At 37.9% G+C, this 15,921-nt stretch overlaps 1 protein-coding gene across 3 annotated transcripts in view; it reads left to right on the forward strand.

Annotated features, from left to right (window-relative positions):
• Nucleotides 1–15,921, forward strand: part of CPEB4 (cytoplasmic polyadenylation element binding protein 4) — a 68,559-nt gene that overhangs the window by 27,138 nt on the left and 25,500 nt on the right. For 2 of the 3 annotated variants that reach the window (XM_043488513.1, XM_043488514.1), the window contains exon 3: nucleotides 12,880–12,930. The exons of the other annotated variant lie outside the window; for it this stretch is intronic. In XM_043488513.1, the coding sequence (XP_043344448.1) occupies nucleotides 12,880–12,930 (51 nt within the window). The remainder of the gene's footprint in view (nucleotides 1–12,879; nucleotides 12,931–15,921) is intronic. 3 annotated transcript variants of the gene reach the window in all.

The following is a 15,921-nucleotide window of genomic DNA, read 5'->3' on the forward strand; positions in this document are numbered from 1 at the left end:
TCCTTTGCCCTCCACGTGTTGGTGATGAAATATTGACCCTTGTTCTTATTTGTTCTGAAAATCATATAAGTAGGTGTCACAAGGGGGGAATTTGTCTTATGTCATCCATGATCGGTCCATAATTACTCAAGCAGTCGCCACATCTTAATCCTGAACGTTGAACACAAAGAATCTTATTTGAGTCCAGGAAAATTGAGTAGGCATCTTAAAACATTATTGTAACACTGTTTTTACCCAGTTGAGAAGTGAGGGTAAAGGGGGCCAGAGGGGAAAGTGACGATAAATTTTTTATGTTCTTTAGAAGGTTAAAAAGCCTAACTATTTCTAAAGATGCTTTTAACTCACACAGCTTTTTCTTTTTTTTTTTGCAGCTGTATTAAAGCTCATATACTTTATGGCTGTTGTGATTTAATTTTGTTAGACTCACATTCAGGGCAGGGATTGGTAAAGAAATAAATGTTGGTAATATTTATTGGTAAAGAAATTGGTAAATTTTTTGGTAAATTGGTAATATTTATTGGTTAAGAAATAAATATATGTGACAGTTTACACTTAGAAATACCATATCAAAACCCAAGCAGCAATCAGGTAGCAATTTTATGAGTGCTTTTCTATAATGTACATTTTCACATTAAGTATTGTGTAAAACTTAATAAATATAGATATTACAATGTGGACAGATAATAATGTTATTTTCCATTCAGAAGTGAAATCTGAATAGCATTTAAGTAGTAAGGTTTTCAGACTTTGTCAGCAGGTTGTCAGTGTCAAAGTATTAGGGATCTCCCTACTGTATAAAAAGTAGAAGGAGGTCCAGAACATTTATAGAGATCCATTTTGTTCATGCCTCATGTCTAAATTAACAATAGTATATTGTACCTTTTGATAGTGTCACTTATTATTTTTCTGTTTTTTCCTTCTATATGGTAAAATTCTGTAGAGAGGTGACTTGCTGTTTCATTTCCTGATAGCTACTAGAACAGCTCTATATGCTATTAATCTGCATAATGAAAGCCCTTTTGATTATGGAGTAATACAATGGTGAGTTGTCTGTGAAGGTTTAAGATTTTCTTAATCCTGTTATATAATCCTAGAATGTTATTTGCTGACATTGAGGGAGGGGAAGCCATGCCACTTGATTCATAGCTCTCATAAAAATATCCGAGATTCTCTTTGCATTCAATTTAACAACAGGAAGCAGAACAGTTGCTTAAACTGTGCCACAAATTATTTCTTCCTGAAATGTATGGAATCTCAACCTAAATATTGTAGGCAGTTGATTCATTCATCAGTTGTGTATACCTGATTTGTTAATTTCTTTATTTGCTACTCCTTATTTATTCCCCTCATGTTGCCACTCTCCTCACTACCAAATTTAAAAGAGGGAAAAGAGAGAAGTGTTGATGAACTTGTTGCTGTTCTGCAGTAAAAATTTGCAAAAGGAGTACCTTTTAACTAGTTTTAAACTAGTTCACTTCAGTTCAGTCGCTCAGTCGTGTCCGACTCTGTGACCCCATGGACTGCAGCACGCCAGGTCTCCCTATCCATCACCACTCCTGGAGTATACTCAAACTCATGTCCATTGAGTTGGTGATGCCATCCACCCGTCTCATCCTCTGTCGTCCCCTTCTCTTCCTGCTTTCAACCTTTCCCAGCATCAGGGTCTTTTCCAGTGAGTCAGCTCTTCACATCAGGTGGCCAAAATATTGGAGTTTCAGCTTCAGCATCAGTCCTTCCAATGAATATTCAGGACTGATCTCCTTTAGGATAGACTGGTTGGATCTCCTTGCAGTCCAAGGGACTCTCAAGTGTCTTCTCCAACACCACAGTTCAAAGGCATCAATTCTTTGTTGCTCAGCTTTCTTTATGGTCCAACTCTCCCATTCATACATGACTACTGGTAAAACCATAGCCTTGAGACAGACCTTTGTTGACAAAGTAATGTTTCTGCTTTTTAACATGCTGTCTAGGTTGGTCATAGCTTTTCTTCCAAGGAACAAGCATCTTTTAATTTCATGGCTGCAGTCACCATCTGCAGTGATTTTGGAGCCACACAAAATAAAGTCTGTCACTGTTTCCTCATCTGTTTGTCATGAAGTGATGAGACCAGATGCCATGGTCTTAGTTTTCTGAATGTTGAGTTTTAAGCCAACTTTTTCACTCTCCTTTTTCACTTTTAAACTAGTTACTACTTTTCAGGTCAGGTATGGAGATGGCCTGGCTGCCTCTGGGCTTCATTATTTTGTCTGATTTGTCTGACAGACTGAGTCTGAATTCAGTTGCACATCAGTGCACTCCATTCTAAAAGCAGGTCTCTTTTTTATTCTGCTTATTACCTGGTAACCAGTCAATTAAGAACATTAGTGAAACTCTGAAGGGAAAGTCGTTCCATAATCTCTTTGGTATCCAGTTGAGCTGATGCCAGTTGCTATACATTGGGAAAGAGAAGGAGGAATCAACCAAATAGAGGAACTTTTTTTAATTCTTGAGAACCAGCACTGAAGTGCAGGTCTTCTGAAGAGTAGCCATGATTAATTACTGTTAATTTGTATAAAGAATCTAAAAATAAAGTCTTTACTTCTACTGGCTATAATATTCCAAATAGTAAATGTCTGTCATGATTAATTAAATGGAGATACTTATAAATTGGCCACTTGATGTCTTTATTGTAAAAGATCAGAAGTTGGTAGCTTATAGTAGACTTTCCCAAAATGTAAGAAATAAAGAGAAGCATTGAGGAGTGTATTAAGACCTGGTTTTGCCATTAGCAGTTACATGGCTTAAGTTGGTCACTTCCCTCTAGATCTTGGTGTCTTCACCTAAAAGAGGAAGTGAAGGGATTGAACTTAGTGAAGTTTAAGTTACTATCAGCAATTCCTCACAGTCTCTGGCATGGTATTCCTCAATGTCAAGATTAAAGGTTTAATGACTGGAAACAGCATATGGGTTTCATGTGAGCATTTACTGTTGAGTAGCTTGGAAGAAGGGATGAACCAGAAATCAGTCAGATATGCTCAGTTGGGTGGAGGCTTTGTTTCTAGAGTGCTTTTTTTCTTTTTGAGACAGGCTAAAAATGCTATGTCTAGAAAGCAGTTGTTTACACTTGGCTTTGTGTAATGTTTCTGTTCTTAATTTGTGGATCATGGGCCTCTTCCGCTATGGTAATTATTTGATGGGATCCAGGAACCTCTTGGACTTCCCTAGTGGCTCAGACGGTAAAGCATCTGTCTACAATGCGGGAGACCTGGATTTGATCCCTGGGTTGAGAAGATTCCCTGGAGAAGGAAATGGCAACCCACTCTACTACTCTTGTCTAGAAAATCCCGTGGACGGAGGAGCCTGGTGTCCATGGGGTCACAAAGAGTCGGACATGACTGAACGACTTCACTTCAGGACACTGTTAGAACCAAGCATTCCAGTTAGATGATAGATTTGTTATGTGTATGTTGCATGATTATCTTTTAAAGCATGCAGATGCTGATGTAATACAATGAAAATACATTTAAAGGTGTTGCTGAATTCACAGTAGCCTTTTATTATTAAGGGCTTTTCTTGTGATGGTTTTACTTGTAATATCCACTGGAGTGGGGCTTGAGGGCTTCAGTTATGGTGGGGAGCCTCTGCAAAAATTTTGATTAGCGTAGGTCTTAATAACTATGAAATGTTATGAAACACTGCTGTGGAGAACTTCTCTAATTGTTCAGCTTTAAACTCCTGCCATTAGAATGTTCCCCATTACCAAAAAGAACATAACTGAAAAAGGAATTCCATAGAGGAAAATGGTGAGGATGAGGACAAAGGGGGAGTAAGGAGTCACTTACCTTATCCTAGCTTATCATTTCCACCACGTATTACTAGCATTTTGGAATGTTGTCTCCGGGGGCATCTGTAGCCATCTTTTTGCTTTTTGAAGCATGGCTAGGGGTGTGGACTGTTCAGATTACAGCTGGCATAGTGCCAGGGGCACAGGGAGCCCTGTGACAATGGGGGTGCACCCTGGTGTGGGGTAACACGGCGCCCTTGTTAGGAGGGGGAGAGGGCCTTCTTCAAGCCATGTAGTACTTCTACATTTTAGCTTCAGCTTAAATTCCCGCTCCATGTATTGGGTAGCAGTAGACCACAGTGCACATTTGATGCTGGTCTATATATTTCTTTTTTGATGTGGACCTGGACATTCTTTATAGGAAGCAGTGTTAACAACAAGTTTCAAGTGAAAGGGCAATTACTTCTGATACCATTTCTTTGACTTTTATGCTTTGCCCCTTCTGAAACTTATCTCTAATTTAAGCCTTACAATAACCTTCCATGTGAGTTTTGTGGTCTCCAGTTTATGGTTGAAGAGACTATAGTTCCGAGAGATACAATAGCTTTGGAAGTCAGTCGACTAACTGGTGCCTAGAGAATCAGGATGGGAACACATAGCCTCAGGCTGATGGTCCATTAGCCACACAATAGATATTTATGTGCAGCATTTATGAGGAGACAAACATTAAAAACGTTTATTTTAGTACACTTTAGGCATTCAAGTGTCTTAATTTCTTTGTAGGAAACTGGGGACAGAATTTAAAATCTGTATTTTATCATAATCTTCTGTAAAAATTCAGATTTCACACACCTGCCAATTTCTTATTGGAGGGTACCTTTCAGAGGGTGAAGGTCTGGAATCACTGAGGGAACTTTTCCAAGCTGGCTTTTTCTTTTTCCTCATTCTGATTCACCAGGTCTGTCGTGAGACTTAAGCATGTTTATTCCAGAAGTGATTCAGATAGACTGCTTTCCCTCCTCACCCCACCCTCATTCTGCTTTGAGAACCACTTTGAATATATATGTAAAGTCTGAAATTATGGGAGGCTGTTCATAAAACAAATATGTTATCAAGCAGATAGTGCCAAACACTATTTTAGCCTGTTGGGATATATCAGGAAATAAAAAATAAGACTCGACCTCATGCAGCTTATCCTCCAGATAACTTGCAGACATCTTCGAACAGCCTTTTTATTATTTAGTTTTGAAGACTAATGAATAAGAGGAAGACTAAGTGCCTTTAGTATTAATAAAGGAAAATAAGAACAGGGCCTTTTGAGAAATAACAAATGAAACTAGATATGAAATTCAAGTGAATGTTAAGATTCAATCAAGTCATCAGAATTTATATTCAGTAAGTGATTAGTGTTGCTGATAGGTGTGCATGCAGAATGCCAGTTACTGACTGCTGATTGCTTTTGGGGTTTGGACTTCAGTAACCAGTGTTAAGGGGCTTCCCAGGTGGCACTGGTGATAAAGAACCCACCTGTGCGTGCAGAAGACATAAGAGACTTGGGTTCGATCCCTGGATCGGGACGATCCCCTGGAGGAGGGCATGAAAACCCACTCCAGTATTCTTATCTGGAGAATCCCACGGACAGAGGAGCCTGCAGGCCACAGTCCACAGTGTCACACAGCTGAAGCGACGCGGCACGCATGCAGCCAATGTTAAGAGTGGCTTGTCTCTAAAGTTCTCAGTCATTTGCAAGCAACTTATTTTATAGTCCCTAGGAACTCCATAAATTTGTCTTGATCTTCGTGTCAGTGCAGGGAGCCACTTCTCAAAATCTTTACCTTCAGGTCAGTTCTACAATTATTTATTTTTAACCACTGGTTCTTTTAAAATATGTCTCTTATAACACATGCTTGTTTTAGTCAACCTTTTTACAAGATAGAATTTTAATTAATTTAATTTTAATTTTAACTGCCTTGGCTTTGTTTCTAGATTGCTTAAAACTTTTTTACTACCCATCGGTCTGTTTTTCCACTTTTCTTTCCGTTATATTATTTTTTCTTTTTTTAACTGGCTTTGGCTGGTTTACTTTGAATAAAAAGTATGCCTAATATTTTAAAGCTTGAAAAGTTGCCATTAATCTCTGGTATCATAACATCCTCTTAAGGCAAGTTATCCTGTTGCTGTGTCCTCTGAATGTAGCATCCAGAGTCAGAAGGCCTCTGGCAAGGATAAAAATAGCCTTCCTGCTTGCTGGTTTGTTGTTAGGTTTACTGGCAGTAGGAAATCTTTTGAATTCCTTAATTGGGTCAGCTCTTTGCTGGTGTCTCTCTAGACATTCCCTTCTGCCTGAAATTCTTAGATGCTTTTAGATCTTCCACCTTTGTACCTGCCCTCGGTTGTAGTTAAAGCAATCCTTATGAAACATTCCTCAATCTGTAGAAACATAGCCCATTGACTTTACTTATCTTAAAGATAAAATGTTATTTTCTCTCTGTCTTTTTTTTTTTTTGCCCCTCTATACTCTGATTTTCAGCTACCATATCACAATTGAAAAATTAAATCTGAGCTATTGGCACAAAAAGAAGCTCCTTTTTGGCTTTTATTGAAAAGAATATTTTTAAGTTGAATTTCCAGAGTTTTTATTTCCTAAAATACTGCTGCTACTTAGCCAGTTTGGCCGTCATAAAAGAAAAGAGTTAGGTTTTTTTCTCTCATCTCCTGAAAGAAGAATTATATCCCTGTTTGTAAGTTAGAATATTAGAAAACTCTCATTTCTCTGAAGCTGAAAAATCCCCCAGATGGCCACTCCCTTCTTCAGGGTTCCAGTTTGGGTCTTACTTGGCAAGGAGGAATCCTTCCTCTTTCTTTCTCTCACAAGTGGGAAACTGTTCATTGTCTCTGGCTTTTAAGTTACTGAAGGGAAAGGAATTACTATTAATTGAACACATAATCTATCCAGGGGGACTTTTCTGGGCATTCTGCAAAAGTTATCGTACGAATTTCTCACATGTACATGGAAATATCTCCGTTTTTACTTCAGAGAAGCTAAGTGACTTGAACCTGCCTCACTGGATGAGACTGGTCCAGCTCTACACGTTGCACTGTCTGTTTCATGCCAGAGAGACCACTAGCTGCTAGCTCTGTTTTATTTATTCGACAGCTTTTTATTGAGTGCCTTTCTCTGCTCTAAGCTCTGGGATGTGAGACCCAAAACCTGTCCTCAAAGATTTTGTTGTCCTAGAGGAAGAGAATTTAGAAATAGGTGATTTAAATACAGTATATAGTAAGTGTAAAGAGTGTTGTATGGAGCCGACAGGGCTGTCTGAACCACGGAGCAGGTGGCTTTGGGCAGGTACCTTCCATAGGATGTGAGGCCTAAGAAAGACGCCACCTGGATAAAAGGGAGGGGGCTTGAGTGGTGAAACACTGGAGACAGAGAGAAAGGAAGGCATTCCAGACAGAGGAAGGGACCCAGACGAGAAAGTTAATGGGCCAGTAGTTCTGAATATCTAGAGTATCTAGAAGAGAAATGGCAGCGAGTTAAGCAAGAGAATTCAAGTATTTTTTACAAGCTCCAGACTTGAAACTGAAAGTCAAATCTATCCTGGAAAGGGGTTTTGTGTAGTCTGAATTCTGTGTGTATGCGTGTGTGTGTGTGTGTGTGTAATTTAAATGGCTTTTAGGGGAGGGGGGCAAGACCCTTCATCCAGTTGATGTCAGTCCCAGCTGTTGTCTCCTTCATAATTTTGCATGGAAACATTTTTACTGGAAGTTGATTGTATCACAGATAGGTCATGAGGTAGAATAAGGTTACTGATTATGCTTTGTGGAGTTACTTTTAGGTCAGTGGAAGAAATTATTAAAAATGATTATCTTTGGGAACTTGCCTGGGGATCTAGTGGTTAAAACTCTGAATTTCAAATGCCGGGATCACAGCGGGTTCAATCCCTGGTCGGAGAATTAATATTCCCACATGCCAACAATAAAACACAAAATGACCTTTGTATCATTAAGTGATAGAACATAATGAGCACATTTTTATCAGTTCATATTGATATGTATTCTGCATTTAAGTATAAAGTTAGTATTCAGAAACTGAATTTATCATTTCTCGGGCCTTGCTTACGCCATGCAGGCCCCCACAGTGCCATCTTGCTGCAAATCTGACAATGTTGGTAGAAACAGCAAATGTAGAAAGACAGGAACAGCATCCCCTTTAAACAATTATTTATGGCAGTAAGAGCAGAACCAGGAGAAACATCTCCAGTTAAACAGCAACAAATAATGTGTATGTATATGTATGAATATATTTGTGTGAGTGTTGTGCTGTGTTCATAAACTGATATGTCTTAGAAATGGACCTAAGTCCATGCTTATCCTTTCCCTGTGAGAAATTTTAGTGATGTCCACTGACAAGAAAGAAAAGTGAAGTCGCTAAGTTGTGTCCGACTCTTTGCAACCCCATGGACTGTAGCCTACTAAGCTCCTCCGTCCGTTGGATTTTTTAGGCAAGAGTTCTGGAGTAGATTGCCATTTCCTTCTCCAGGGGATCTTCCCAAACCAGGGATCGAACTCAGGTCTCGCACATGGCAAGCAGATGCTTTACTGTCTGAGCCATCAGGGAAGCCTGTCCACTGAAAGCCTCTCCCTTTTTGTTAGTATCTAACAAAAGTAACTCAGAGTTCCAGGCTGTTTGTCACTGTTTTGGTCAGCATGGCTGCATTTTACACAGCCTTGCAGAGTTGTCCCCTGTATCTTTCCTTGGCCTATACCATGTTCCCAACAATGCTCGCATGACTGAAAAAGAGAAGGTCATAGCATGAAATCTAATAGCACGGTAGAACATTTGATATTTTTTATTGCTTGTGTGTTTGAAATGGCAGCATTTATTATATCATTTCCTGCTGCATCATCAGTAGCAATACTATCTGGGTTAGTTTTTAGAAAATAACTTATTTTACCTAATTTTGAAAATAAGAGATACTAATTTATTAGAGCATTTCCTCCTAGTTTTTTTTTTTTTCCTTCTTTCATCTTATTAACTTGGTTACTTTAGTTAGTGTCTTAATATGATAGTTATGATAGTACATACTGTTCTTTTGAGCACCTCCTCCCCCCAGTAATTCTTAGTCATTCTGGTTGGTAAATATTGGTTCTTTCCAACTCACAAATGCCTACTTGGAATCTGAATCTTTTCTAAGCTGTAGAATTTGGTAGTGTAGTTCCCCAGAGTCACACTGTATCAGTTGCCTATATTTGGCTAGGTTGAGTCATGTCACCAAATATAGTCTATGCCTTCTGCATGATGTATGCCAGGCTTCTGGCTCCAAATGCCACAGCTGGCCTCCAGGGACAACTACTTTTCCTGTCATAGCGTCCCTTAAGGTTAGGACTGCTGATCTGGCAGTATTTCTTTGTATTTATAACATAATCAATAGTAAGACCCTCCAAAGACTGAATTTTATCCACGAAATAGATTCACTTGCCAGAAATCCTAATGCTTTCCTTCTCCCTTGAGGAATTCAATTCTAAATGTACCAAAGCCTGGGTTATGTTTGTAGATAAATGAGTTATCAAAAGACCAAAAAACAAAACTCAGCAAACACTGGGTTATATTCATATTTAGATTTTTATTTTACTTCAGTGTATTCATTTGTGAAATGATGGTGTTTTAAGTTCAGTGGAATAAACTCATTGAATGCTTATTTGGTGCCCAAACAGGAAACTCAAGATACCTAGGTTTAATGACAGCATCAGCAACAACGAAGCTCTAGTGCTTAAAGAGAGGGGCTATTACTTAAAAGAGATAAGATAGTTAGTGAGTAGCTGAAATGATTACCTAAGATGGTTGTCTATTGCAATATAGATAGAAATAAAATTTGGTGAGTTAATCTAAAAAGGGGGGTTCTTTTTTGGGAAAGGTGCCTTAGGAAAAATAATTGAAAAAAACACAAGTAAACAAAAAAGATTTGAAAATATTCTCCATTGGAAACAAAGAGGTCTTGGAGGGAGGGAGGAGGGGGTTGTTAGTAATCTAGCCATGGAATAGAAAAATGCAAAAATGCTGGAGAAAATTGGCATCTTTAGAGCAGAAATAATGGAGAAGGCAATGGCACCCCACTCCAGTACTCTTGCCTGGAAAACCCCATGGACGGAGGAGCCTGATAGACTGCAGTCCATGGGGTCACGAAGAGTCAGACACGACTGAGCGACTTCACTTTCACTTTTCACTTTTATGCATTGGAGAAGGAAACGGAAACCCACTCCAGTGTTCTTGCCTGGAGAATCCCAGGGATGGGGTCGCACAGAGTCGGACACGACTGAAGTGACTTAGCAGTAGCAGCAGTAGAGCAGAAATGAAAGGGACACAAGGAGAATGTGAAAGGCTTGTAGAAGACTTTAGAGTAACGTGGAACTTGTAATGGGAGCTTTCAGAGGACTTCCAGAAAGGAAGGGGTCTGTGTTCTTCATAACAGATGTCATGAATGGATGATTCTAAATATTTTAATTATAGAAAGAATTTATAGGATAGGGCAGGTAGGGTAGGGAAGCATTATGAAAGTTTTTTCCAAAAGTTTTCTCATGTCACTGCTAATATTTTAAAATTGAAATAGAAAGTATTGCTATTTGTTTAACAAAATATTTAACAGGTGTATTTTTTATACAGAGGGCATAACTGATTCCAGCCCAATAGGACTCATCATAAGAACAGGTCAAAAAATAAAAACAAGTATCACTTTCAGAGTTAAACTGTAAATTTTGCCAGTGATTCTTCAGTACCCTATTGTCTTAGCTAAAGGATAGAATTACAGTATTTAGAAGTCTGAGGAGCAGAAAAAGTCTCAAAGGATACCTACTTTGTGAGTGCAGGGTGGCATCTCAGGAGGTGTGTGTTGAGGCAGACTGAGAGAACTGAGTGAGGGGATATTTTTGTGCCTGTTTTGTGGAAATATTATCTCCTTCTCCTTAAAAGGTACCCCAAAGTGAGTTTCTGATAAGGTGGAACTTGACTAGTTAAATTGGGCCAGCTAGTGTGGGAATTTATCTTTGGATTCTCATTGTTAGTTATCCTTTTTTAGTATCAAATAAGAGGCATTATAGTTCATACAGAACAGCCTTGGTTTCATTAATGATACCTTTTTAAAAAGTTAAGAGTATCTTCTTAGAAATAGCAGAAACTTAACTTCAGTTAATATCATTAAATATTTTTGTTTCTGTGTTGATTTATATCATCTTTTTAAAAAGTGTTTTATGATAAAAATGGTATGAGTGATAACTGTTAGTTCATTGACTAAAGGGTTTTACAGCTGCAAAAGTAATGCAAGTGTTTCATCACAGAAGATCAGCTGCTGCTCCGAGTTAAGTGATTCAGAAACACTACTCCCTCCCTCCCTGGCGCCCTCCCTCCCTCCCAAGTTTTTAACAGTTAAGGTCATGTTCTTGTTCCAGCATCTCAAGTCTGTGCTTTTTTAAAGATATTCTTGTGACAGGTCATATGATCTGGGCTTGCAGTTAAAGCAGTTAAGCTGGAATTCACTGGATTTAGATACTTGGCTGTGTATATAAACATTAAATAACAAAGCCAATTTTTAGGAAGAAATTGAAATATCAAAGTTAATTTTCACCTCCTCCTTGCCTGTCTCCATCCCTACCTTTCCTCCCTAAACAGGAACACACTGAAATTTTAAGTGAAGCAATTTGCAATTTAAAAAATCCTTGTATTTGGTTTTAAATTGTAGAAAAACTTACAGATTTTGTTTCATATTAGACTCCCAAGTTTCACATGTGGATTAATTAAAGCTATTAGCAACAGAGAACACTTTTCTCTTTTCATGGCATGAGTTTATTTCTGTGGAGACTATTTGAAAGAGGATTTTGAGAGACTGAAGGATAGCTGAGGTCTAAAGTTCCTTTCTAAATACTTTTAAATGTGTGGCTGCTGGTGAATAGGACCACGTACTAGCTCCCACAGTGCTCATTGGAACTAGGTGGGGTCTGGAGTCTTCCCGGCATCCTGAAAGGCTTGCTCCTCATGGGAGAAGCTCTGCTTACCCACCGTTTTTATTGTCTTGGAGAGTCTGTTATGGTTCTGTGGGGTCAGAGTTTAAACTGCTGTTTCCTAATTGGAATGTTTGTAATTCTGAGTCAATTTTATATTCTCACACTACTCCTGATGCGTAGAGTGCTGTACTCTGGTAGGTAATTAACCATCAAGTTCCCCTTTCCATTGCTTAGATGAGCAAGACTTGAGGGTTCTTTACCATTCGTATGAAGGGCATGTGGAATATGGAGACATAAAAATGTTGTAATAATGAGTTTTATAATTTATAGCATAGATCTAGGTTCATAGTATGTGCAGTCTGGATACCTCAACTTACATGTAGAAACTCTTCCAGAGTAGAAATGCATTCCCCCCTTTATTTGTGGAAGATGGTGTATCCTCCAAAAATTTTAGACTTTCATAAGCCCTTTTCTCATGGGTATCTTGAGTACCCATTTTAGGTTCAATATTCAGAGAAAATTAACCCAGCATTTATTGAATGCTCTTCTGCCTCTTGTGCATTTTGCTATGTGCTTTGCTATTTTCTTCATGTGTAAGTACAGTGAAATGTGTTCCTTTACTTTCTGTATTTATTCCCTTAGATGTGAATTTAAACCTACTGGCATGTCTGTACATGTAGGCATAAAACTGGCACTTTTGTTATGATTCATATAAAAAATACTACTGCTAGCTACATACTTTTAAAAAGCAGTAAAGAACTGCACATGAAAGAAAACTTGCACATTTATGGGGGAAAAACATGAAGATTATTATTAGGAGTTGATATGAGGACATCATGGTGTCAAGATTGCTTTGGATGGGGATTTGGAAATTAGAATGACTGAATAGTGAAATATAAGGGTGTTTTATTTTCCCACTTTCAGGCTTTCCCTTCTGAATGTTTGTGAATATGCTGTTTGGTATGTCCTCTGACTCTGTGTGTTTATTAGCACAGCTAAGTTTTATTCCCATAATATGGTTTTTAAAATACCTATTAAGCAATTAATTCAGCTTTGTTGTTGAATATATTTAAACCATCTATGGAAAAAATATAGTAATGGCCTTCTTCTACCCTTAGGTCGTCTAAACTATTCATATCCAGGATCCGATAGCTCTCTGCTTATTAATGGTAAGTGATAATAATTGATTCACCCTAGTGAAAGTCACAGAACTGAAACAAGTTAGTACTGGTTAGAAAATATAGTAGTTGTGCTTCAGCAGGTGGAGAAATGACATTAGTTTGCCCTGCAATGATAACTGCAAGTTGCTATTAATCTGTCAGATACTTTATGAATAATTACTAGTCCTTCAAATTAGAGCAGAAACTTTTTTTAAACTATGAGAGCCAACTAATTTGCTGTCTTAAAACTGGTGACAGTGAAAATAAATGAGGATCCCATAATGACACATAAAGAATGGCTTAATTCAGTGTTTGCTTCTGTAGAGTGACCTTTGAAATGTCAACACGAAAACCATTTCTGTGTAGTTGGAAAAGGAAAGGGAAGGTAATCAGAGATCTAAAATCAGAAAAAACAGCCTAAGACCACAGAGCTTGACCTTGCAAAGGACAAGGTCATTCACTGTTTGTTATCTGATGACAACAAGAAAAATGAAGTTTTATCAGCCTTCGTAGTGCCTTTAGTAAATTCTCCTTGCCTATTCTAAATATTACCACTGAGCTGCTCTCTTTTTATATGTGTATTCTGAAGCAAACTATATTTATTAAGGAAGGAGGGGCCATCTACTCACAGAAGGAATTAAAGAATTTTTAAAAAGTTTTTTATAAGACTATAGTTTAAAATAATTGGGTGGAATACAAAAGTCTTGTTTACTTCTTTTTCACTCTTTTACTATTGTATATGGATTTCAAATTTGTGTATTCATAGTGCCATCTACTATGAATGAGTTGCTAAATGAGTTGCTAAAACTCATTTTAAGTCCCACCACTTCTGTGAAATATTCTTGACCAAATAACCATATTCTCCACATTCCCCAAACAAAGCAAAACCAAAAAAATCCTCCTCCTTGTCCATGGTCTAGTATGAATTAGGAGTTGAAACTTACTTTTTTAACTGGATTTCTTTTTCTGTACTGTTTAAAAATCAGTGTTCTGTAGAATATAGGATTATTGAGCCAAGAAAAGTTAGAAGGAGATTTGATTTATGAGAGTTGCTGCATGCATTAGATCCTCTGGAGACCATGTGGCTTGTGAAAACCTCCATTGTTCATCAGTCTTTGGTCTTTACATGCTACAGTGCCAGAAATAATGCCAAAATACAGTCTTTGAGCATAACTGTGTATAGACTGAAATCCCAAACTGGTGACAGTGGCGTCAGGATAAGGAGGAGTAATATAAGGGTTGCCATTGTAGCGTGGTTTCATCTTTTCCTGTGGAATGAGTTCCAGAGTCAGGTGCTGGAAATTGCAAGCAACCAAGATCTGAGATAGTGTTGTTCTGTCTTAGGCAAAGGGATCAACTCTTCATTCTCTCAATTGTTTCATTACTGCTAAATTATTAATTAGGTCAGTTGTCCCTGGAGTATCTTTGTTGAGTTGAGAAAAAGAAACATTCTCTGCTGGGTTTTCCTTAAAGCCAAATTCACTTAGTTTTTTAGAGTCTACTATAAGATTTTTTTCCTCTTATACCCCCCCACCCCCCTTAATATCCTTTCTTTCAAGATTAGGTTATTTTTTAATGACCCTCACTTGGCAAAGGAAAAATAAAGGTAACTCCCCCCCCAAAAAAAAATTTGTGTTTTGAAATTTTACTGCCTACACCCTCTAGAAGTAGACTAGATGGTTTTTTACTGTTGTATACATGGAAATTTTATTCTAGAAGTAAACTGACTGAGGTTAACACTATCTCAAACTGAAAGATAGGAAGATAAAGAACAAAGAGATGTCAAAGAGGGGAAACTTGCTACCTCCTCAGGCAAGACCCAGAGTATGGGGTTATGGCTGCCATGGTCTCAGATCCAGTATTCAGCTTTGTAGGGTCCCAGAACTTGATTTTGTCAGTATGATCAAGTGTTAGTTCTTAATAACAAGCTGACTTATACTGGATGCCAGTTTATACATTCATAATGGGGAAATACTTCCAGTATCTCTAGATACTGGAGTCTACTGATAGATCCATTCCCTCTCTGACAGCAGAGTCCAGAGTATAGAAGGTTGCTTAAAAATCTTGAAATTAACACGAGGTGGAGGGATGTTAAGACAGTTCTTTAGTCACCTTGATTTAGGCATGCAGGAGACTCCAGTTTGATCCCTGGATCGGGAAGATCCCCTGGAGAAGGAAGTGGCAACCCACTCCAGTACTCTTGCTTGGGAAGTCCCATGGTCAGAGGAACCTGGCAGGGTCACAGAAGAGTTGGACATGACTGGGCAACTAAACAGCAATAACAAATTGCCCATTCTCTTCAGTCAGATTTTTGAAACATCTTCCATGGTGGATTGCTTATGTAGATAAATTGGTCTCATTCGTATGATAATTCTTTTTTTTTTTTTTTTTGATAATTCTTGATAGCACTTTGTTCTCACTATAGCTCAAGTTTTGGGGACTCCTGTATTGCAGAGCTAGTTTAATGTATTACTTGTGTTTAATGAAGATAAACTCAAAAATCACAAGTGATACCCATCTTGTAGGATTGTGGGGGAGATTAAGTACATGTAAAATCATTTAGCGTAGCACCTGGTATGTAGTCAAACTAAATTAATTAGAATGTCATTTTGGGAATATTAGTGCTAAAGATTTGCAAGGGGACAAAGAAACACAAACCAAGAGATTATGGTGAGTTGAAAAAATTATCTAATATTGAACATGCTTTCTTTGTCTCTTATTAAGATAGATAACCTGAAATTTAATTTATTTACTTTTAAATGCAGTCTCTTTACATCTTACATCCATTCAGCCTTTTCTGAAAGCTGAAAATAAGCCTAATATGTTGTGTTGCTTTGTATTCATTATTCAACTTTGAGACTTAAAGGAACCAGCAGGAGCTGTTCTTTTCTGTCCATCACAAGTAGTCTGTTCAGGCTTTTAAAAACCTTTAGAAAGGTGATTATATAGCTACTTTACTTTGCTTCAGTTAATAACTTTCAGCTTTTTCTTCCAAACCTC

The sequence above is a fragment of the Cervus canadensis genome, chromosome 16 (genome assembly GCF_019320065.1).
Source record: "Cervus canadensis isolate Bull #8, Minnesota chromosome 16, ASM1932006v1, whole genome shotgun sequence".
In the NCBI taxonomy this organism is placed as follows: Eukaryota; Metazoa; Chordata; class Mammalia; order Artiodactyla; family Cervidae; genus Cervus; species Cervus canadensis.